Source organism: Ursus americanus, chromosome 31 (assembly GCF_024610735.1).
Source record: "Ursus americanus isolate L20-20 chromosome 31, mUrsAme1.1.p, whole genome shotgun sequence".
Lineage (NCBI taxonomy): Eukaryota > Metazoa > Chordata > Mammalia > Carnivora > Ursidae > Ursus > Ursus americanus.
Window position 1 is genome coordinate 27158433 of NC_142157.1, and position 24233 is coordinate 27182665.

Consider the following 24233-nt stretch of genomic DNA (forward strand, 5'->3'; position numbering starts at 1 on the left):
CAGGCCTCGTTCCTCCTCCCCCTCCACCCCTGCCTCTGCTCTCCCACCCAGCCCCTCCCAGACACTCCCTTCCCTGTGAGCTCATTCTTACCCATAGACACACCTTCAGGGGACACAAAATGCTACGAAGTCCTCCCCTCCCACCGTGCAAAGTCCCATGCAGTTGCTAAATGCCACCGTGACATAAGAGATATTTTGGAATATGCCTTTGAATTTTTTTTTGTAGGTGTTAACTTGAATGACCAAGAAAGAAAAAGGGTCAGGGAAAGAAAAATAGGACAAACAGAGGAAGTGCAATAGGAAACAAAACTTTCAATGAGGCACTCATTGGAGAAAAGCTTCTCCCCCAATTTCAAATAGCTTTGCCCCATGAATCCAGACAATAAGAAGAGATAAGGGAGACGCTCTTCTCTCTGGAGAGCCAGTAAATGACCTGCTGTCTGTCCATCTGTCTGTCACAATGGCTATGCAGCTCTAACCAGGACAAGGCATGGTCTGCATCCGCAAATGAAGAGCAAGGCAACTGTAGGGAGAGAATGGGGCTGTGGCTACTGGAGAACCCCACTGTGACGGACCCATGCTCGGGTGGAACCGTAACAGAAAAGAGCAAGGAGGGAACCATAACTATTCTATGCACCCGGAGACAGGACTCTTGATGACCAGAAATGCATTCTGGGTGTCACGACAACCACACGCCAATTCTAACCTGGGAAACTGCCAGGAGGGAAAGACTGGGGAAGGTTTACCTCTGATGACCTAGGAGATTTTCCTCAAAATCTACAAGCTTGCGCTCAGGATAAGTGGCCTACATTTAGCCTCAAAGGCTCAATTATCACTGATTTCAGGACAGTGTTTGCAGCTTTTAGGAAAGAGAAAAAAAAAAGAGAGAGAGAGAGAGAAAAGAAAAAAAGGAAAAAAAGCCATTCTAGACGTCCACAGGGAGGAGTCTTGCTTACTTCCTGTGTTGCATTTTAGTCCATTTCTTAGAATCGAAAGCAAGGGCAGCCGGCCGGAGCAGCGCCTCAAACAGGCTGGCTAAGGAAAGGGCCCTGCCGTCCACCGCTGGGTGCAAACCTCCGTGTTGCGTCCGTACCATCCTCTCACATTGCTCTCTAACTGGCTTTTATCTTTGTCTCCCTTATTCTCACCCTGGATAGTCAGTGTCTCATTTTTATTTTACCAACAAGAATGTATTTTAGACTTTCTAGGGCCAGGTGCTCTTGGTGCCTGAGTCGAACTGGCTGCCCCCAGGCCCCCAGGCCTGGGAGAGATCTGTCGGGGAAGCAGGGATGGAACACAGGGAGGTTTGCTCTGGAGCGGTGCTGTCCACGAGGGGAACCGACCTGTGATGTCCACGGCAGTAGCTAAAGCCATGCGTGGCTCTGAGCACCTCAAATGTGGCCAGTGTGACTGAGAAACTGAACTGTTACTGTGATTTAATTGTAACTAATTTAAATTTAAAAAGCCACAGATGACATTCTAGAGGACAACACAGCTCTGAGAGGCCTGAGTGAGGCAGCTAAGTGCTCTTGCCCTGTAGAGCCCAGACCGGAAGTGAGAGACCTGAAAGATGTTTTTTCTCACTCTAAAAGACACGCCTCTACCCAGTGGGGAAGGGAAGGAACGTGCCTGGGGTCATTCAGCTAGGAGGGGGCCTAACCTGGACCACATCTGCTTGTCCCACTCCTGGCTCCAGTCCTGTCTCCTGTGCTGTTTCCTATGAGAGCAGAGGAGGGAGTGGAGGCCTCCAGGGGAAGGCAGGGCTGGGTCAGGAGACCTGTCTGGTTCCAGCACTGCCATCATGTGCGACCCTGGGGAGTGAGCTGACTTCTGTGGACTTCAGTCTTGTCATCCATAAAATGGGTTTAAACTCTTCTCTTTCCTTGCTGTTCTTCTTAAGGAACAAAGACAAGGGGATCCTGCTACATGCTTGGCGTGACTTAAGCCTGTGGGGGGGGGGGGACGCTGAAGCCCAGAATCCCACCTGCCAGCCGTGCTCTGCACTCAGGCAGCTCCTGAGACAGGGCAGAAAAGCCAGGGCTCTGAGGAACACAGTGGAAACCACGATGCCATAGTACCATGAGCTACCGACCATGAGCCAAGAGCTCGAGAAAGACTTGATGGACGGAGGATGTGGCATTTCAGCTGGCCTTTAAGGAGCACGGGGAGAGATTGTGGGGTGGACAGAGGAAAGCAGCCAGGCTTCAGCACAATAGGCATCATTTCCTGCTGCTTCTGTAGAGAGGGGCTCAAGGTATAGAAAAGGAACACCCTGTCCCGTGTTGAGCCTCATCAAAGGGCAATGGCGTCACTGGCTCTGAGTCGTAGGGGGAAGCCGGTGAGGACCCGACTCCCCTCCTGCAGATGAACAATCTTACATTTAAGCTCTCTTCTCACCCATAAGAGTAGGTGAGCTACCGCTGATGTATGGGGAAGTGGTGGGAGGAGGGCAAGCATCTGCGCTCACCAACACTGGGACCGCCAGGACACCACGGTGGCCCGGAGGAAACACGGCATCCCCCGATGGGAAGGGACGGACTGAAGCATAGCAGAGCCAGGAGCCACAAACTTCTAGCTGCAGTGGTAACCTCACCCTCCAAGCTTCACTGTCTCTAGGACCGCTACCCAAGGAAGCTGTGGCTCATCTCTTCTTGAGAGTTAAAAAAAAAAAATCCTATTGAATTTCTTCTTCTTCTAAAGGATCCCGTTTTAGTTCTTTCAAACAAAAAGCACATGATAAATTCCCAGTGAGGGGCGCCTGGGTAGCGCAGTCGTTAGGCGTCTGCCTTCGGCTCAGGGCGTGATCCTGGCGTTCTGGGATCGAATCCCACATCGGGCTCCTCCGCTGGAAGCCTGCTTCTTCCTCTCCCACTCCCCCTGCTTGTGTTCCCTCTCTTGCTGGCTATCTCTGTCAAATAAATAAATAAATAAATCTTTAAAAAAAAATTCCCAGTGAGTCCTTGGTTTCACTGGGAGACCCATCCTGATGGCACGGAGCTGAAACACTGCAGGTCTGGAGCTGCAGGGTGATGCTGGCGTGAGCTAAATGTGCAGCTCCTGAAAAAGCTAAAGAAGGACTTTTTCCTAAGATGCACAGTAAGAACTGGAACCCACCTGTCAACAAAGCCTAGCTTCTTCTGAGGCATCCTGCCGGCTAAACCCGGGCAGGGGGATGGAAGAGAGCGCTCTTTTTCAGTACTAAGTAGCAGCTAAGGAAATATAACGGAAACCGACACCATCCAGACGCTCTCCGCAATGCCGATGTCCTCCCATGCGTGCGCCCCGTCAGGGAAGCTGGATGTCGGCAATGCTTCGCTGGCCCTAGTCCCTCTGTGGTCCTGACAGCTGGGGCCGTGCGTGCTTTGAGGGCAAATGGGGAGAACTACTCACTCCCCGCCTTCTTCCCCCTCGAGTGTTCCCAGTAAAAATATATTTGTAAAACGTATTCCTGGGATTCCCAGTCTGAGGATCCCTAAACAGCTTTGTCAGCATTTTAAATAAACATAATTATCCTGCATTCACTGAACTTTTCATCAATTTTTGATGCATTTCTTGGGGGGGGGGTTGTCCTCTGTGTCCACAGGCAGACAGCTCACTTAGGTTTTCAATCCACGGGAAGGCAGATTGCTTAAACAAACCTACTGAGTTTATAGTACTCTGTGAAGTGCTTCATGGGAATTAAAAAAAAAAAAAAAAAAAAAAAAAGGAAAGAAGAAGTCCCTGCCCTGCAAGGAAAAAGTCTACTTTCTTTCAGGATAACTGATGAATGAGTGATGGGTAATACTTTTTACACAAAGTGCTGTGCAGGTGGGGGGACGGCCATCACTCATTTCAACGGGACTGGAAGCTATCTGGTCCGCTAACCAGCGACCATTTCAAGTTCTCCTCCTGTGGTAGGAGAAAGGGTTAATATTTTAAGTTTTAAGTGGGGACTTTTTAAGTTAGGGGAATAGAAACTTCATTTTTGAAAAATCCCTAATTGTAAGTCTGTGCGAACACCCTGGCGTACAATCTGTCAAAGTCACACCTGGATTCAGGGCGGCCTGAATTAATTAACAACTTTTCAATGTGTTAGTGCTAACATATGGCATTTAATTACGGCTTCCAAATCCGTGAGTCTCTCCACTTTGAATTTCAAAATTATTTCTTCCTCTTCCAGTGCATGTGAAAGTGACCGGATGGGGATGCCCGTGAATCCCGGCTTTACTGGAGCCTCGCAGGCCTGCAACCTCCCTGAGCACGTTCCGTCATCTTGACCCTGCGAGCTCTGACCTCGATGCACGGACACCAGGGGTTTTGGAGGCCTTGAGAAGAGAGAAAGGGCTTACTTGGCATTTCTGGATGTGAGGCTGTAAGCAACCCCGCCAAGTCGTGAGGTTGGAGGGTTAAAGCAGGATGAATTTATGCTCTGTCTACAGAGTAAAACAAAACAAAACAATAAAAAACCCCAACCCTCTCAACCAGGAGCACGACCTAAGAGTGAACACCGGCTGGTCGCTGAGACCCCAAGCACAGGACCAAAGGCAACCTCTATTCTTTTCTTATCACTCACTCTAGACAAACTTCAGATCCGGCAACTGCATTTACTTTTCAATCTTGCACAGCTGGTACCTTTTTCTGCATAGCAAACAAAGCTGGAAAAGAGGCCCTCCCATGGAATACAGAATGAAAGACAGCAACTGTGTCTGTGCTCGGGCATGCTGCGATCCGGCATCCGCACGTCCTCAAGCCTCTTCCCTCCCGTCACTCAACTGTATGCAGTGAAAGAATGGTAAGACAACTGGATTCTGCGAAACCTGGGTATTTACTCAGTGGGTTCTTCCTAAAGACCCCAGTGTTTTCTTGCTGATCCAGAGTGGGATTTTTTTTTTGTTGTTGTTGAACACCTGGTACAGTTAGAAGCACCAGGGCAGAAGTAAAATGCTGTGAGTTTGCAGAAATGTGCTAGAGGCTGCAGCTTAAATCAGAGCCAGTTAAGAGGGCAGGCTCTAGGAGGCCTGGAGATCTAGAAAGCCCGTGCAGGAAACTACTGAAGGGCAGGGCAGATCCAAGAGCAGCCTAGCATGTCAGGGCTCACCACGGCGGTTCCCTTTGTCAGAATCTCTAGGTGGACGAAGGCTTCAAAGAGTGATTGCTTTCTGGAATTCATTTGTCCATCACTAATTAATCAGTGATTAGCAGCCCTTTCTTGCTCAGCAAATACAAAGTTTCTGAGAGCCGAACATACTGATAATGAAGATGGGAACTGTCTCACCGTGAGGAGTCCTTTGTGTTATCCATAAATGTCAGCAAACTCAATAAAGGTGCAATTAGAGCTCGTTATCTCTCCCTCACAACTCCAGGAGCTACTGAGAGCATCTGAGCCGAAGAAATCTTTGTGCTCTATGAGCATTGGAAACTCTGCTTACCTGTCAACACTGCCATGTGAAATCAGAAAGGACTGGCGCCATTTATCACCTGCTTTCAAAAATGATACATCACTCCTGATTCCTCAGCCAGGTCCAAGGAGAACCCTGAAGCCTGTTCAGTCTCTGTGAGGTGAGGCATAGACTTTGCACCTCCATGAAGAAGAATGCTTTAAAAGGAGCTTTCAGTCCACTTATACTTTTTGACTTTTTTCTTTTCCTGGAAACTCAGAAAGTGAAGGTCGATCTACAAAGCAAAGGAAGAACTGGCCCAACGAGGAGGTGTGTGGAGGTGGTTTTTCCTTCGTGTGCACAGAGCTATGCCTGGGTGTGAAAGGCAGCCTTGGCTGCTCAGAGTGCATTAAAACGGCTGCCTCACCTAGCCACGAGGGCACCGATGACTCCGCCGAGCGAATATTTACTAAGTGCCAGGTACTGTGCTAGGTTCTTTGTAGATGTTAGCTTATGTCCCCCTAGAACCACCCTGTAAGGTGGACGTTACAAAAAGAATTCAGACCGTGGACCAGCGTCGCCCCCTCTCACAGCCGGAGGTATGGGGGCTGGGTGAGGTTACAGAACCCGCCCAAGGACACAGCTAACATGCACAGGGTCAGGGGTCAAGTCTGGGCTCCTCCAAATAGCTTTTATGGCTACCCTGATGGCTTCCGGAACAACGGCATTTTCAGGCATCTTCCCACCTTAGTAAAACAGTGTCTAACCCTGCTTGGCTTCTGAGATCGTGCACAACGGTTGGCTGAGGGCAGTCCTACTCTGTTGCTGCGGTTCTAGACCCAGAGCAAACCTCACCCTCGGTGTGCAGAGCTGACACTGGAAGCAAGGGTGACTAACCAGTTGAGACCTCCAGGCGGCTAGCCTATACAACGGATTCTCTAAGTCAGGCGTTGTGTCCACACAGCAGCAAATGCAAAAGAAGAAACCCTTTCATGGTCCAACTGCTTGGGTATTTCAGGTCAAACACCCCAGGGGAGTTCTCTAATTCATTCTGCTTTTGTAACAGTAACCTAAGGTTCAGAAATAAGACAAAGCCTCCCTCATGGCCCTTGTCCTGACACAGGCTAGAGAATTAAGAGTCCAAAGGACAGGGAACTCTTAGGGGCCAGGAGCTCCCAGATGACCTTCACAGACAGGGTTCATCCCTCAAATACACAGCTCTGGAGCAAAAAGGCTCAGGAGTGAGCCTGGGCCCCTGGCCTTCTGCCTCCAGACACTCTCAGTGCAGAGCCCTCTGAGGCCAGAGAAAAATCCAGGAGGTAACAATAACCCACATTTTATAGCACTTGTGCTCTACCGTTTACAAAGCACTGTTGTATCTTACATGAGTCTAAAAAAAAACAAAAACAAAAAAACCTAATCTGTGGAAGTAGTTCACGAATGAGGAGATCCAAGGTCGATTGTTATATGTGACCGTGGGATCAGTAGACTCAACGTCGGTACGTTCCTTGGGGTCAAGATCTGGCCGCCCCTAGCAACAGTAAGTCAGTCATCACAGGGTAACTGCTGAATAAAGGGGCAAAGTCACCTGACTGGGGTCCTGCAGGAAAGCAGGGCGAGGTTTTGGACCCTGTAACGCTGGATGCTGGGTTTGTGCTACGTAGTACGGAAAGGAGGGAGCAGACTCAGATAGGGGTGTGGTGGTGGAGAAGACGGGGGGGTGAGCGCCCAAATCTACTCCCTGACAGACCAACTGGGTGCCGGTGGCACCAGGATATGACTTGGAATTTTCTTTAAAACTTCCCAGTCTGTGAAGAAGCCAGAAAATGGGATGCACTACAATTAGCAAAAAATACCTTGCGGAGAGACTGAGACCCCAATCATAATTTCCATTTGCAGATATGCAGATCTCCGAGTGCACGGCTTCTGCCCTGATTACTAATTAATGAGGTGCAGACCTGCCTGTGGAAGCAAACAGTGCTGATTATGTCAGTCTTGGGGGATAGAGACGCGCCCAGGTCTAAGCAGGTAGAAGATTCCTTTAACATACATTTCAGTGAATTCAAAGAAGAAAATGGGGACAGAAGGCGGGTGTAAACGGAAGCAGAAAGAGTTAGGAGAGAGAAACGTGGCTATCGGCCCTCCTGAGTCTTGGAGAGGTAAATCTCAATGATTCCACAGACCTCGTCCCATGCATATTTTAGTACCGAGCGTCCGTTTGTGTCATCAGCCTGCTGAATTCTGAATGAATTCGGATGCAAATGCATGGATACAACTTAGGGAAGCGTGCCACAGAGGAACACACCAAAGGAGGAGAAAAGATAGCAGGATTCTTGGTGGGCGAACCCTTATCCTACTCATCTCTGCACACCCTGAGGTCCTTCCTCCCCATCAGGTGTCCTCAGTTGCTTGCTCTGTGGGAGGGGATCAAGAAGAGGCAAAGGCCACAAAGTCACCACCCAGAGCAAGCCCCAGACAGGGGGACACGGAAAACCATTTCTTGCAACATCTTCACAGGTCTTTACATCAGAGGTGTACGAGGCAGGAGAGCGAATTCTGCGTTTCTCCAGCTGAGCCAAGTGCGGGGCAAATTCCCGGGAGCAGCTCCCCCTCTTCTCCCCGAGCAGAAGCACATGGGGCCGGCTCCTCCCTCCCCCATCTGACTTCTTCATTGAAAGCAACAGACAGTATCACATGAGACAGTTGGTCACCACCTACCGTTTGACTTTTCACTATCTGCAGGTTTCATCTGAATGGGATGATGCATCTAAAAATACAAAAGTGAGAGAGTAAAGGCAGATTGAACAACTGTATGAACAGTCTCAGAAACACCACACTATTAAACTTGAGTCCTCATACTGTTATAAGGACATGTCCATAACAACAGGATCTCTCCCTGTCCAAAGTCACCCCATGAAAACGCAAGCCTGCGGTAACGTTCCGGAACAGAACCCTTTGGAGTCACTGGGCTCTGCGACACAGGCCTGGGCTTTGCAGTCTGACCGGAGTTTGAAACCTGGTTCTGACACTCGGTATAGTTTGTGCCCATATGTTCGAGGCAATTCTGGCTCTGCCATTCATCATCGCCACCATGCGATCTTGGTCAAGCGTCCTAACTTCTCCGAGCCTCAGTTTCCTTATCTGAGCAATGGAGGTAACACGTGCAAGGCAGGAATGAAATGAGCAGAGGCATATAAAGGGGGTGCCGTGAACAGGGCACAGGACATGCTGAGAAAAATGAACTGTGATTCTGTAGTATATTATACATTTAAATGCAGACAGTCTTTGTTTTTCTTTTGGCCATGCTCTCTGCTGCAGGGATTTTTCTTAGCTCTCACAGTTTTGAGTAATTTGAAGGTTTAGCAGTTGAGTGATTTAGGCACTATTATGTAATTTTTCTTAAATACAAAGTATGACATAGGAAATGCAGAGCGACTAAAGGAACGGAGGAGGGAGGGGAGAGGGGAGGAGGGGTCGGGAGGCCGGGATCTTCTCATCAGGTTCTCTCGGTAGGTGTGCAGGAGCGGGAGGAACCTGAGACAAAGTGGCACCAAGGTCCTGAATCGCGGTGTCCCTGGGTGCTCTGTGGGTCTTTACGCAATGCCCGTTTCACCACTGTGCATGATCCAGAGTTGACTCCACGCGCAGAATGCTACCGCCATTTCCAATTAAAATAAATTCCTCCAACCACTTTCAAAGGTCCTCTCGCTTCATATTTCATCACACCCCAAGGAACCTCAGAGCCACAGTGTAGATGGAGTCACTGGCCGTGCAAATGCTTTTATTATAATGGGTCCCATTCTCTCTGAACCTTTAATTCCCCCAGTGGACTTCCATCACTTGCAAGCCCCAGCTCTGGGTTTTATCTAATTTAAAGGAAAGGGGAATGGTATTTGGCTCTGGCACTTAAATGATGGGAAATTATCATCAGGCAGTCAGGGCCATGTGTAGCTAATGCCTGGCAGGGTCTTCAAAACACAAGGGGAATGGGAAAGAGGGAGTACTATCAGGGGACGAGAGGCTAAATAATTCAGGGCTGCTTCGTTTATTCTAAAAGGCAAGATGCTCTTATGCATAGAACATAGGCCTTGACATGTGGGGTCTCCTCGGATTCCCACTCTATTAACATATTCAATTTGTGGAGAAGAGACTAGAATGAGAATGGAATGTTCAGGGGTCAGTAAGTAGACCAATCTTTTCAGAAAAGACTGGAATTTATCCCTAAAAAGCAGACAGAAGTAAAATGTGGAAAGGCCTGGTTTGGGCTGGGTAAGGTGGGCTCTATCCTACAGCTAATGTTTGGGGAAGATGGCTGAGGCCCTGAGTGGCTATCCTTCTAGCATGCCTTTATCCATCCATTCAGCAAAGATGCGTGAAGCACCCACTGTGTCTTGGGCTCTAGGCTAGGAACTGGAGAACAAGGCCCAGTAAAGAAATTCAGGCCCTTCGGGTGCTCAGTGTGTATGAGGGGAGACTGACAGGTCAATAGGCCCTAGAGCAACATGGGAAGTGCTACGCTAGACAGCAGAACAAGGGGGTGCAGGAGCTCAAGGGAGCAGGCATTCCATTCCGCCTGGGGAGGAAACTGAAGGCTTCTTAGCAAAGGGGATATGTGATTCGAGTCTTAAAGGCCAAGTTGGACTTGCTGGCAGAGGAGGGGGAAATGGCATCTGAAACCAAGAGAATATCCTGTGCAAGGCACAGTGGTGAGAAAAAGCATACTTCCTCCTGGCAAGGAGGCCAGTAAGTGTGTGGGGAAGGGCGCAAGAAGGAGATGGAAAGGGAGTTGGTACCTGGGTCTCAGACGATCCTGCATACTAAGGAACTGAAATCGTGCCTCAAAGTCAAGTCAGACATAGAAGATTCAAGTAGCAAGGGCTACAAGATCAAATCTGAATTCCAGAAAAGTCCTTTCTGGCTATGATGTGGTGGATAGATTACAGAAGAGAGGTGTTGGGGTGGGGGAGGACAGCTAAGAGGCTTATGGAAACATCCATGTGAAACTGATGAAGGTCTAAACCTCAGAGGCAACTGGCTGACTGTGGGGATGATGTGGAGAGAGAATCATCACGGGAGCATGGACCAAAGAAGGGAAACATGGGAAAGTAGTTTTGGGGGGAGGCTGGTTAGTGCAGGTCTGGACACGTCACACTCAAAGTGACTGGGGCTGAGAGAAGTTGGGGTATGCATCTCAGACTGTGGTGATGGTTCTGGGTGGCGGCAGCAGGAGCCATGGGGATGGGAGGGAACGTAGAGTGAAAACAGCCAAGAGCCAAGGAATATCAAGAGAACCATAGAGAACGTCAAGACAGAGGAATTGAAGAGGGATGGCGCAGGAACCACTACTCCCATAGGGGCCTCTGGGAAGCTTTTCAGAACAAGGTGGTGGTCAGAGCATGCACTGCTAGCTGCTACGATGAAAATGCCCAAGGATCCTTTTGGATGTGACAACACACTCTTCTTCCGGGAACTGATCAAAGGCAGTTTCTGTGGGGTCATGAGGCCAGAATACCAAATTGTACGGAGCTGGGGAGTAAGAAGGAGGACGGCAGCAGGAGCTAGGAGGAAGGTACACGACCATCTCAAGTAGACTCACTGCCAAGATGGGGGAGGGGAATATAAAAAGCTCAGTGGAGTCCGGGGCAGAGGATGAGGAGGTGGCGTCTTTCTTCGCCAGACAGCAAAGACATACAGGTCAACGTGCCGCAAAGACTCAGATGAGTCACAGCTTAGGGCAAGGAGAGAGGAGGTGAGTGTATCTACACTATGCACGGGACACAAAACGAATGAAGAGGACTTCTGCCCTTGGCGAGCTTTCCATCCATCATGGCAGCTGATGTGCACACACAGAAGAAAGGGTGGCCAACATCAGAAAAGGGGCCCAGACAGAGTGCTACGGGCATTCAGACGGGCCTCCGACACGCATGGAGGTCTGGGGCAGCAGCTCTGGGAGCTTCTGCAAGAACAGAAATCATTCTTCTCTAAAGCCATAAAAGGCCCGGGCAGCATTCAACCCAATGCTCTTCATTTCTACGTCTGAAGGGAACAGTGACTTCACTAAGGACACACAAAGCTGACTAACGACAGAGTTGGGATCAAAAGTCTAAGCTCTCTTCGTTTCACCCAGGGTTGATTACCCCCCGATCACACTGCTTCTCTACTAAATGCCCAACGTGTGAGTTGGGCCCCACTCACTGCAGGCACCATTATACCCCACCAGGCGGAAGTCACCTCCCCTCCTCTGACCTCCCCGAACACTTCATCTATGCGCTTTATGACCAGTATCACTCTAAGACTTGACTTTTGGTTTTCCTGCAGCTGCTGAGAGACTCAGCTCTGTTTCTGACCTGAGACTACCCCGAAGGCTATGCAATGTGGCCATTGACACTGCAATCTTAAACTTTGCTCTGGTCTTGCCCTGGCCCCAAGAGACAGAAAGTCAACTTCACAAGCTGGATTGTCTGAGCACGGTAACTTCTGAATGTGCGGCCGCCCTCCGTCGGGTATGTTCTGAAGACTACTGAGATCGTGTGTGTAAAGCACTGTGACCTTCTTGGAGAGATGTGTTCAATCAGTACGGTATTAAGAACAGCTCATTATCACGAACAGTGCATTTGAGTTACAAATCTATGGATGTAAACGTCAAGGAAGACAAAAAAAAAATGGTTTGGAGGAGTTGTTCTCATAATGTTGTTTCACTTTCTCAAAATTTCATGATTCCAAAGAAGTTTTGGAGATTTGTCGAGTGGCGCAGGCATTCCAGTGGAAAGTTTCAAGGTGTAACAAAGGGATTCCTTTCCTACAGCAGGAAATGGTTTCAAAGATTTGACGCAGTCGGACTGGCAGTATGCATTCGTTCACTTCTTTCTTCGTTTACCAGATGCCCTGTTAGTGAGATGCCGCAAATACACAGATGGAAGAGTCTGGTCCTGATGGAGCTTGTCATACCATGGCAGTGCGCACACTTCCGTGGCGTGCGCACGCTGAGACGCACGGTGTGGGGACCCCGAGATGCCGGACGCAGCTAAGGGACAGCAAGCCAGAGAGGGTGTCTGAGCCAGAGCAGGGTTTGGGTTCAATCCTGAAGGAATCCTAACGCTCACCAGGACCTGAGGGAAGGACGTTCCAGAGTAGAGAACACACTCCAAGGAACAGAATAACAGAAAACCAGCCATTCTGCTACAAGAAAATGATGAGACGACCTTCTGACTGAGAGAGGAAGCAACAGAAGTCACGAAAGAAGGTCATTCACCGAATACAAAACACCTAAAGTACAAGGCTAACAGTAAGGGATGTGCTCAGGGAGTGGAGAATTTCAAGTGAGATGAAAACACTGCAAGTCTACTCAAGCTTGAATTAAAACTTGGAACCGGACTGGTGGCCAGCAACCCCACTCTCACCCCCTCACCACAACCTCAAGAATGAAAGATGAGACACGGGGTGTCCAAACTGCTGCTTCTCTAGACTATATGCCTGTTGTGATGGGGGAAACTGGCTGCCCCCGTCACCTGAGGGGGATGGGATGGGGCCCAGAGCCCGTGTTCTGCACCTGGAGGTCCCAGCTGATGGCAGCAGGCCAGAGAAGGGCCAGGGAATTTGGCAGTCATGCTTGCCATCCCCTGATACCTCACCAGCCCTAAGGCAATCTCAGACTCAGGGCTGAGGGTGATTCCCTGGGGGAGGACAATCTTCGAGAAGTTTTGCAAGGAGTCTCCTAAGAGACACACACTAATGAAGTTGAATCTGCATCTCTGTGGGCACACGGCGTGGGCGGGCGGTGTCCCAAAAAATCTCCATGGGTCTGTACGCTCATGATCCGTCCATGCGGTTGGAGGAGTCTAGGAATTTTACACACACCAGCCTGTGACCTGCACAGGGCGGGTTTCCCGAGGCATGATGACACAGGAGTAGCGAGTCTATTACTCGTGTTCAAGTCAGCCGTCCTTGGAGCAAAGCAAGACAACAGGACTCCCTGTTGGCAGAGTGCTTGTCCTGGGGAAATGCCAAGGTCAATCGTTTTGGAAACGGATCCTGTTCATGGCAGTAAATTTGACTTAACGTATTTCATCAAGGTTGCATTTCTATGAAGAAAGCCTTCTAAATCGATTTCCTTGAAGATTTCTTTGCACATGAATTTTTCATTTTATTGTAGAACAACATTTTGCCTCAAGTTACACATTAAGGTACTGATCAACTTCTTGGTCTCTAGCCCTGTTTGTTTAAATACAGATGAACTCTAACAAAAGGGGAAATTTTAAGAGCTCCTTCCGTCCTGGTGGGGGGGTGGGGGACGACTGGAGCCAAGCCTGTTCCTTAGAAAGCAGTTGTTTAATTTCGGTTACGTCTGCGTAGTAAGTGTTCCGTCCCAGGTACAGAAGGTGGAAACTCCCAGAGAAGCGGACAGTTACTACAGTTCACTGAGGTCCATTTCCTGGGGACCTGATCAGGCTTCCAGTGAGTTGGGGGTTCTTGAGGTTAAGGGCTGAACCTTGCACCAGATCTGAGCATGGCATCAATGACACGCAGGCTGCCCTCCCCTGACACAGGCACCCTCGTGGGAAGCTGTCGGTCGGCGTTGGGGCATGCCAGCCTTCCAGTATACAGCCTCCCCCTTTCTCCCAGCTCCTAACGAGTGAGCAGCACTTGGCTCTCCCTCCCCTTGTCCCCCCATAAACACGCAGGGCCCCAGACTGGGCTTTCCAACCCCTGGTCTTCAGAACGGCAGATCTCTTGATAGGACCAGACGCTCCTCGCTCCTGTGTTGACCTTTGGTTTGTCACAGAAGTGCCCAGCTGCGGCTCGTGAAAACGAACAGGAGGACGTAACGTTGGAGCAAAGCCATCAGGCCGAGTCCGCGGCGGTCACCGCACGTACAGGGAGCTGTGCAGAACCCTGGCAACAACTGTCACGGCCCGCATCACGGGTCCTGTCATGTCACAGGGACAGAGACGGGCTGGGCCATGGAGCACCAGCATTCACGAGCCGCGCTCTCTCGAGTCCCCATTATATCTGAAGTCTGGCGTGATTCCTCCCAACCTCTCTGCCCTGGTCCTGTGATGAATGCAGGGGGGGGCTTCCGAGTTTCGACAGCCAGTGTTAACACCGGCCGAGTCTGGGAGCTGGACGGCCTGGGGGAAGGAGACACGGCTGGTTTCTCGCACCGAGGAGAACTCGTGTTGAAACTTGTTTAACCCCAGCCATCACCGATTGATGAGTTAACCACCTTTAACACGAGATTCAATAAAACATGCCATTTTTTAACCTGAAGTGGGTTTTACAGAGTCACTCTTCTGCATCTCATTATTAAACCTGTCTTGACCCCTGAGGGAACAGCCGTGATGGTACATGTTATAAGCTCACTGCCCATAAAATATTTAAAGGGAGGAAGGGGGGGCGGGAAAGACGTGACTTCACACAAGAGCCACGCACCCCGTGAGAAAATGACAGGACTCCAGGCCTTCAAGACAAACGGGGACGTTTCTTCCCCTCCGTGCTGGTGCAAATCCAGCTCCCGCAGGCCGCCTCCCGCCTCTGTGCAGGACACCGAGGATACCCAAAGCGCCTGTACTGTCTGCAGTTTTCTCAAAAAAGGTTGTATAAGCGGCAGAAAGAAGTTTCAAAAGATTTGCCTCCCACTGGAGGCGTGCCGAGCCCGCAGATGAAAGCCTGTCCTGTCAGGGGCCTTCCGCTAGGGTAAGGCACCCCGGAGCCACGGCGGCTGGCCCGGCTCTCCAGGTAGGTTCACTGCGGCATTTTCGGTCACGGCTGCACCAGGCTGCGCGTCAGGGACGGCGGAGAGAGACAAAGGTGGCTTCTGGAACGTGACTCAGCCTTACTACGAACTTGAGCACAGTCAACTTGCAAAGGTACCTTTAACAGCACGGCGCCTCTGCAAGAAATCGGAGACCCAGATTGTGAGCTGCCTCAGCCACAAGCGGCCCGTAGCTACACCTGGTAAGTGAAGCGGGGAATTCAGGCCATTCTTGTGAGATTTCCTTTTAAAGATTTTATTTATTTTCAGAGCGAGAGAGAGAGCACAAACGGGGGGGGGGGTGGGGGGGAGGCAGAGGGAGAGGGAGCAGCAGACTCCCCACTGAGCGGGGACCCTGATGTGGTGCTCGATCCCAGGCCCCTGGGATCATGACCTGAGCCGAAGGAAGACTTTTAACCAACTGAGCCACCCAGGCGCCCCCAATTTTTGCAATTTTTTTTGGTGCATGTGAAAAACAGAGAAAATCCTTCCTTTTCATTGTTGTAGGCTCTTTATGTGTCTTAACTGTTCCAACGACCCTGAGACAGGTATAAATGGGGAGCCACGGAGGGTTGGGGAGTGAGAGAGGGAGGGACGCAACCTGGCCACGCCAGAGAGCAAGTCAGTGGTGGAGCAGGGATTGACTCAGGCCTGTCCCAGGCTGCAGCTGACGTCCCCGACGCTCCTGCAGACTGCCCTTTGCGTACATCCACACAGTTGTGCTGCAAGTGAACCTGGGGTTTCTAAGAACCAGTAAAATTGCCGTAATTTCCCTCTTCCACACTAAACGTAAAGATTGTCGAAGTTTCTTCCTTCTTAGAATCACATACGGGCGTGTGCAGTGTACATGTGTATACATATAGGTGTATACGAGCATATGTATTTCACACGCACATAAGAAACATTGTAAGTTAGCCCCAGAACAGGAATTACTGTGTTTCCTCCGTGAAAAAGGTAGGAAGGAAAACTCAAACGGCTGTAATGATGGAAAGAAAAAACCCATAGCTTTACAGCCATGTCGGGAAAGTCCTGCCCCAGCCAAGGACCCATCTGTCCGTGAAGGAGCCGTACCGTCCCACTCCAGAGGTTCAGCGATGGTTCTTCCACAATTCCTTCATCAGGCCCTTCTAAACACACACACACACAACGGAATCAGACTCTGAGGCTGGTTCACGGGCCAAGCTACCTGAAATGTTCCTCACCTATACTGATGAGAAGTGGACTGAAGAAGACCAAGACTAGCTATCACTTATTCTCAGAGAGGAGAATAATTCTGAATCCCTGACATTAACTGATCCTACATTTTGTGGTTTCCTCCCAAATGGTAGTGCAACAAAGTACACTAGGATCTCTAAAATCCGTCAGTGTGGACCACTTACTGTTGGCTAAGCACCCTTCACACCAGAGAGCGCTGGCAGTTGGCTCTGTGTTAACCAACTGGACTGTACGATGCCCATCTATTCGAATATGGCTTTGGAAATTCTGGAGACAACCGAGTGCACAGCTGCCCTCTGAAGACGGAATTTTTTTGGTGGAAGCAGAGTGCACGGGATTCATCTCTATTTCGAAGCCCAGTGCTATTCCAAATTGCTTTTGTGCATTGCCATGAACGGAGTTAACACAGTCGGTGTGTAGAAAACTTGCAAGTAGTATTTGCTAACCTAAGTTTTTATCAAAGTGATCCAGGCCAAGGGAGAAAGTGGCTTTGAGCAAGATGACAATAAAGAAACAAAAGTCACCTTCTCCCTTCCCATGGCAAATCCCAACCACGGGAATAAGCTCAGAGTGGGAAGAACTGTTTCTTCCTGATAGCCACTGACTGATACATGCCAAGTGCTCCAAGTACCGACTGCACAGTGCTGAATAAAGTCGCTACTACCATGATTATTTTAGTGGGCATAAAGGTTTCCCTGAGGTGGGGAGAAAAGGCCCCTTCAAAAGCCAGGCTAACATACTGGAAAGAATGGCTTTTCTTGCTCACCTGGGAGGTATGCAGCTAGTTTCATTCAACTCCCAAATCCAGGAGAAAAACCTACAGAACCCAGAAAGCAAATAGGTCTGCTTTTGGCCCATCGGGCTGCGGGGCAGCCTATTTAGCCATAATGACACCATTTACATTTCTAGTCCAATCATGTGTGATACCAGAGCAGGGAAAACAAGCAGCAGAACCATTCAGTCCTGGGGAAAAAAATTTTTTTTGAAATACAATAAGTAAAATAAAATATGGCGGGAAAATTAGATGACTCCGGGTGGAATTCTATGAAGGAATTTGGAGTCTGTTATGGTGATTAAGTCATCGTTTCTGACGGATTACTCTAATTGTCAAGTAACATTCCACCACCCCATCTGTAACTCGGTGTCCTAGTCACTCGGCCTGTGTTACCTTGTGTACCTACAACGCAGACCCGCAAGCGGAGCTGTAGCCCGCATGTATGGGACTCATTAGCGGTGATTAGATTCTGTGTTTTCAAATTAATGAGTAACACAAGCTTCCATTTTGCTTATTTACTCTTAATATTACAAGAAAAATGAATAGGCTCGAGGAGGCACGGGATGTGAATGAAACAGAAATGTTACAACAGAGTGGGAGTGTATGGCTTTCAGGAGTCTGGCTGTTCAAGGAGACTGTTACTCTGCTCTTAGTTTGATTTTTCTCGGAACTATTATAGCGTGTTACTTAGAAAGGTTAATCTAGGTCTCCCTGTAACCCGCCAGTCAAATCTGGTACCTCACTAGCTGCTATTTCTGTAGAAGGGCACTGCTACTGTGTTTGGCAACATTATGGTGAACAGAAAGCCCCTTCTCTGATGACCATGCAGGCCTCCCCTCTTGGTCACTGCATCTTTGGGATTTAAGAGGCAATTCATACAAGCAGTTGAGCTCCCAAATAAATCTGGCAAAAAGCAAAGGGTAACTAGTTAAAACAGTAAGACTGCACCTTGCTTTGTCTAGAATCTTGAGATCTATATGTTTTAATGACAAAAAAACTGGAGGGCATAAAACAGTTCTGGAGATGAAGACAAACGGGCAGACTCACTGTAAGGAAAGGCTTGCAGGATTACAGTGCTGCTGGGACCACCCCAAGTACCGCAGAAGACCATGCGAGGATTTCATGTGACAGCTGGGAGATCACAATCACTACTGATTAATGAGCCAAAATTAAGAGAAAGGTAATAATTTGCCCTTATTACTAAATGGGAAATATACAGATATCCTTTCTAATCATGATTTCTTTTTGATTGTGGAATTGTCTTCCCAAACCAATGATGGGTGCTCTAAGAGTCATTCTTCCAGATGTTACCCAGATGCTAAATTAGACATGCTGCCTAATTGAGCCATGCAAAATACACACTGAAATAATAACGCCTGGCCTGGCCATTAAGGAGTGGTTTAATGACCTGGGTAGTTCATTTATATTTCCAATACTATGGACTCTGCACGCCACAAACTTAGCATAGTCTCATACTTTAAGACAAATGAGTCTGGTTTAAAAATAAATTGTCCTTTTGACATTAGCCTCTGCCGGTAATGGCCATCTTTGGACTCAGCTCTCACACAGCCTTGGGATAAAGGAGAACCCAGCCTGCCAGGCTCACGATGGCTCCTTTCCCCAATACCAGACATTCTCAGGCCATTCACCACTACGTTGTTCTCCCCACCGTGTGAACAGGGATGAGCTGAGCCCTGCGCTCTGGTGAGCAGATCACTGCACCTCCCTCGCTGGCCCTCACCCTGTGTGGGGATGCCTGTTGTAGACCTGGCCCTTCTGTGCCTGTTCTCTCCCTGCGAATCCAGCCCGGGGTCCTGGCCAAGCTGGGAGCTCGCTTGCTCCCCGGGGCTCGACCCAGTTACTGGCAATCCCTGGTACCGCTTCCCAGAATCCCCTCGCTCAGCTGCTTTCAGCCACACCCCTGCTGCATCCCCGCAGGAAATACCCTTTGGACGGCGCAACCTGTTGGCCTGCACTTGAGTTTCGGTCACCCACTGGAAGCCTGCATGCTGGATGAGACAGCTAGCTGCTGGGTCTGCCTCCCTAGCCCCTCACCTGACTGCCGCTCTGGCTTGGCCCTATTTTTGCTGAGTCTTCTTCCCAGAGGAATTCTCCGTGTAGATCTAATTTCCCCTCAATTGTTTTTCTTCTTTACTCCTTGCTATTTCCACTGCTGCCACCTTGTTAGCTCTTGGTTCCTGCTCCCTCAGACTCATGAAATGATCCCCTCTTCACTTCTGGTCCTTGCCTTCCAAGTAGCTCATACACCACTGCCTTTTTAATCTGCCTAAAACTCTGGTCTAGTAATTTCTGTCTCTTGCCCAAAAACTTCCCATGATCTGCCAAATTAAATTCCAGCTCCTTGGCCTTTCAAGCAACTCCATGCTTTGACCCCACATTACCTTTTCAGGCTTATTTCTCAAGATTGCTCAACATTTCTCTTCAACTCTGGTCAAAATGGACAACTCCCTCTCACTGGGACTTCATCCATATGCTTATCCACAGAAAGGCACGGCGACCCTCCTCAGGCATAGAGAGACCGTATTTCCTCTGCCAACATAACCGCTATGTATTTGTCACCTACGAACACCTATATGTAATTAGGTTGAATTGTGTGCAATTGCCATTTTGTGGACTATAAATAGTGCAACAGTGACAGCTTCATAGGCTGCAACCTTGTACATTGCATGGCAATGAAACCGCATTATGTTCTTTTCAGCAGACTCCTGAAAAGCCCCCAACGCTCAATTCATGTAGCCTCTTTCCTTTGTAAGGTTTGGAGAGCTTTCCAGTAATTCATCCGCGTATTTACAAGCTGTATGAGCTCAATTAAATGTGAACTTGATGACACAAAGCAAAACTACTCCCCATACCAACCGTGGAGTCTATGGGTGTTCTGTGCACAGCGCGGGGCTCCCTTCGCCCACTCTCTGCGGCTTCAACACTGTTAAGATTAGCGACGCTTTATCCCGTAATCTCAGGTTCCCTTTCAACTTCAAGGCGAAGTAAAGCCACCACAAGAATACCCTTCTATCAAGCAAATCTTTAAAACCTCTGGTTCGAAACTAACTTGGAAAACTTAAGCCAGCTGTATCTTCTCTCGAACCTTCTGACAGGGTACTGGCGTCTCATCAAATCCACGGAAAAGCCCCACTGAATTTCGTATTCTACTGATCCCTCCCTAGCTTAGCGTCAGAGTCCTGAGTTGTTTGAGTTGCTCTGCCAGCCACGTTTATTAATTAGTGTCTAACATTTACATCTCTGCAAGTTGCAACCTCTCATAAAAAATGCATGGTTTGATTGGCTTAGGAATGACAACTCCATTTACATCAGACAAATAAATACCATACCCCACTCAGTGGCCTTTCGCCATTTGTTTATTTAGCTACCTCCATGGCCTTTGGGATTTATACTAAGCGAATGGAAGCATATAACTAGTGTAATTTTCCTCACTTAATCACATTTAGGCAAAAATTATTAAGTATCTTTTTTTTTTAAACAAATGAGGCTGGTTTTTTAAAAAAATTATTCCCTACTAAAAATAGATGGCAAGTTTGAAAAAAAAAATGCCTTAAGGGCTATTTCATATCAGCCATGTTTAAAATGCAAATCCATTAAACATCTGAGCAAGACATCTGATATTGTTTTTAGCAACTCTATTCATTCATCTCATCCTCCACAGTAGTCCTAAACTTTGGCTGGTATTCTGCCAAATGAAGATCTCTCCTCCAGTGCTGCTAATTCTTTATGAGTTCGAGTTTAATTTTACTGTCTCATTTTGATTTCTACCTTCTACTCTCATGTGTGAGATCGTTTACCAACTTTGGAAATTACTTGTTGGCAGCGCTGGGGGAAATTATGATGGTTCAATTGTTCTATAAATACCCTTACCCTGAGGCTCAGTCTTCTAAAGATCAGATTCTGGTTTAGGCCTTCAAGTATCCAGCACGGTAACGAAAATTCAAATGGCAGAGGAAAACTCAGGAAGGGGATCCATTAAGAATAAGGGAGACATCTGATATCAAGGAAGTAAGGCAAGAAGCCTTGTTGACAGCACTTGATCTGCAGTGGTTCATCTATTTTGATGGGTTCCCCTCTGAATGAGGTCTTGGGAAATTTGGGGCTGCTTTATTAAATGTTCTGTAATGGAGAGAACATCACAGTTACGATCACAGGCTCTGGGTTTGAGTCTTGGCTCAACTTGGCCAACTCCAAGGACCTATGGCCAAGCCACTTGACCTCCTTATACCTTGGTAAACTCCTATTTGAAGCAAGGATCATAACGGAAACCTCCATGTGACTGTGAGGACTCAATCAGATTATATATTAAGCTGTAGAGAAACCCAGGATGATAAGCTCTTATTTTCCTAAGTCATTTAGGTTTTACAACCAGAGTAAAAAATGGATTGTGACCACACATGTTCGTGCCTCACCTTGTGCTTGAAGTTTGTAGAGTAGGGGTCTAACCTGACCAAAAGGATGGCAGTGGAGAGTCCAAGTATTGAGACCGCTCTCCCACCTCCCTCTTGTACCCCACCAGTTGGTAAAGAACTCTTGAGATTTTTTTATACTGAGAGAGTGTCGATGAATTAAAGCTACTCCTGAGGGTTCATGTATTCAACACACATTTGTTGAGTAGCATCTCCGGTATGAGGCTGGGCTTTGAGAATGTTCTCTCTCCTTGAGGCATCTGGAGCTTACCGCAGGAGAGATGGATAGTTGAATAATCGGGGGCAATAACATTCAGTGGGGACAGGATCAATCTCAGCATCTGCTACAGTGGATTACGGTGAAGGAATATTCGAGTCCACCTTCGTAGAAGTGAAACAGCACTTGTGAGGGATCCTATGGCTGGAATGCAGTGCGTGAACAAGAGCGTCATAGAAGCTGGAGAAAAAGTAAGGGACACAGCGTGGGGGTCGGATCTCGCCCTTAAGACCACCAGGTGTGTCCACTTTTTCTGCCGTAAGACACAACATAACCACATTCACACAGTCCTGCAGCGTGCAGGGGGTTACATGCAACCCCAGTGTCCTAAGTCCATTCCATCCTCTCCCACTCAGGGATGCAGCTGGAAGATGAATGAATGTAGTCATTACAGGGAGAACTACGAGAATCTCTTAATCCCTTCTGTGCTTTCACTCGTGCTGGTGACGACTAGTTTCAACCGATAGAGAGGGCAGAATTCCAGAGACGCTGCCAAGGGAGAACACAGGATTTCCTCGCTCATCAGAAACAGGGTACTGAGATGGGGTGGTTTGGGAAGAGGAGGAGTTGAGGATGACTTCCGGCTTTTTGTCTCAGGGGACATCCCCATCCACTCAGACAGGTACTATGTGAAGGGGGCCTGGGTGCTCGTGGGAAGATGGCTTTAGTATTACAAGTGCCTATGGACCAACTGCATGGAACTTTCCAGTAACAGCTAGAATCAGAGAAGTCTGATTTCAAGATCAAGATTTGGGAGTCAGCAGGGCACCAGAAGTAGACAATGAATGATGGAAATCAGAACTCGTGCAGAGTGAGAACGAAGGGGTGAAAACAGAGCCCCGGGGCAGTGCTCTGCTTGCTATCCTTGCGAGAAACAGCACAATCCTTTTTATTGGGAGAAAGTAGGTTGCCAGTGACTTCTCTCTGCCATGTAATGGAGGCACCTGGAAGCCTTATGGCTTGAGATGTCTGTACACTTCTCTCTGGCTTGAGATGTCTGTACAGTTCTCTCTGGCACTCGGCTCCGCTCCAACCCAGCTTCCTCAGTGTTTCAAGCGTTAAGCCAGATCCAACTTTCCCTTTGGTCAATCGATAACCATGCCTAGCCAGCCGGTGTATTTATTCTTTCATTGTTTAGAATTTTGTAAAGTCAAAGCTAACTTTTTGTTTTCCCACTAAGGCCTCTTAGAGCTACCAGGGGAAATATTTAATATTGGCATTACCATAAGGCTTGAAGGGCATATCATGTTTAGAGAAGAGAGTCAAGATAAAATGCTTATGAACACACCCGAAGAACTCCAACTACAACATCTGTCCAACCAAATGCTGTCAAAGATACTGAAGGTCATGGTCCATGGGATGCTATTTTGGGACCCAGGCACTGTGTACAGTTGCCTCCGAAGGGACCTGCCTCACAAGAGGTCCGTGACTTGTATGCAAAGTGCTTTTCTATTTTCCTTTTCCTGTCCCTGAATACGAGTGCCTACCACTGTGAGGCGAGTTACATAGGAATAGAACATGGGTGCGTCCTTACAAACTGGCACAAACACTTCTGCCTGGCCAACATCATCAAAGCACCTGGAGGAGGCATTACCAGATTGCCACAAAGACCAAAACGTCCTCACCCTTGCTCACTCCTCCCCCTTTCACGCAAAGGAGATTTCATGGTTAGTCGACTGGGTTGAGAGCCTAGAGCTCACGTTCACTAATGAGCTGCTGTGCTGACCCTGGCCGCTGCACCCTGCTGCCGTGAGGGGTACGGGCTCGTGCTTCTTGCCAAGGTCAAGGGTGACAGGCTCAGCCCATGGGACTCAGGCACAGTGAGCACTGGTGGGAAAGCACAGTCTGTCAATCTCCAAAACTGCCTGGTTAGGAAGGAGGAGCTCCTCTGCAGCCCCAATCTGTTACTTCAGCTCTCATTAGAGAGTGAAACACAGCAGTGGGGAGAGCAATGCGGGGATGAAACCCAGCATCTGATGTACACCCCTCCCTCGTACTTCAGTATCTCCCTTATCAAGAGGTGGAGTCTGGCTCCCCTCGCGAATCTGGCCGGGCCTGTGCTTGGACCGCAAGCTGACAGCAGCCAGCACAAGGGTGTGGCCTGACATTTGAGGGGACGTCAGAAAAGAACGATGCTGATGATGTTTTTGTCCTTGGGGCCGCACACACTCAGCTGAGGGGTTGCGAGCCAGCTGTTTGGTTGTGATCAGTGAAAAAAACACAAGGTGTTTGCTTGTGTAAGCTCCCGGGGAGGCCTCATAATTTGACTCTCCCCTTCCACGTGCCTTTCCTGGATCCTGTTCTCCGTGCCGGTCTAACACACCCTCAGCAGGAATGTCACCCCGAATGTGTCCTCTCCTTGGGGTGCACTCATCTCTCAGCCCAGCCCCTCTTGGCTTCCTTTCCCACCTGGCTCCTCTGTTCACCT

The 24233-nt window shown here is 48.7% G+C and overlaps 1 protein-coding gene across 11 annotated transcripts in view; it reads right to left on the minus strand.

Annotated features, from left to right (window-relative positions):
• CELF2 (CUGBP Elav-like family member 2) overlaps positions 1-24233 on the minus strand; it is a 505360-nt gene that overhangs the window by 70661 nt on the left and 410466 nt on the right. For all 11 annotated transcript variants that reach the window (XM_087857734.1, XM_087857733.1, XM_087857725.1 and 8 more), the window contains one exon: positions 8076-8124. In XM_087857734.1, coding sequence (XP_087713860.1) covers positions 8076-8124 — 49 coding nt within the window. The remainder of the gene's footprint in view (positions 1-8075; positions 8125-24233) is intronic.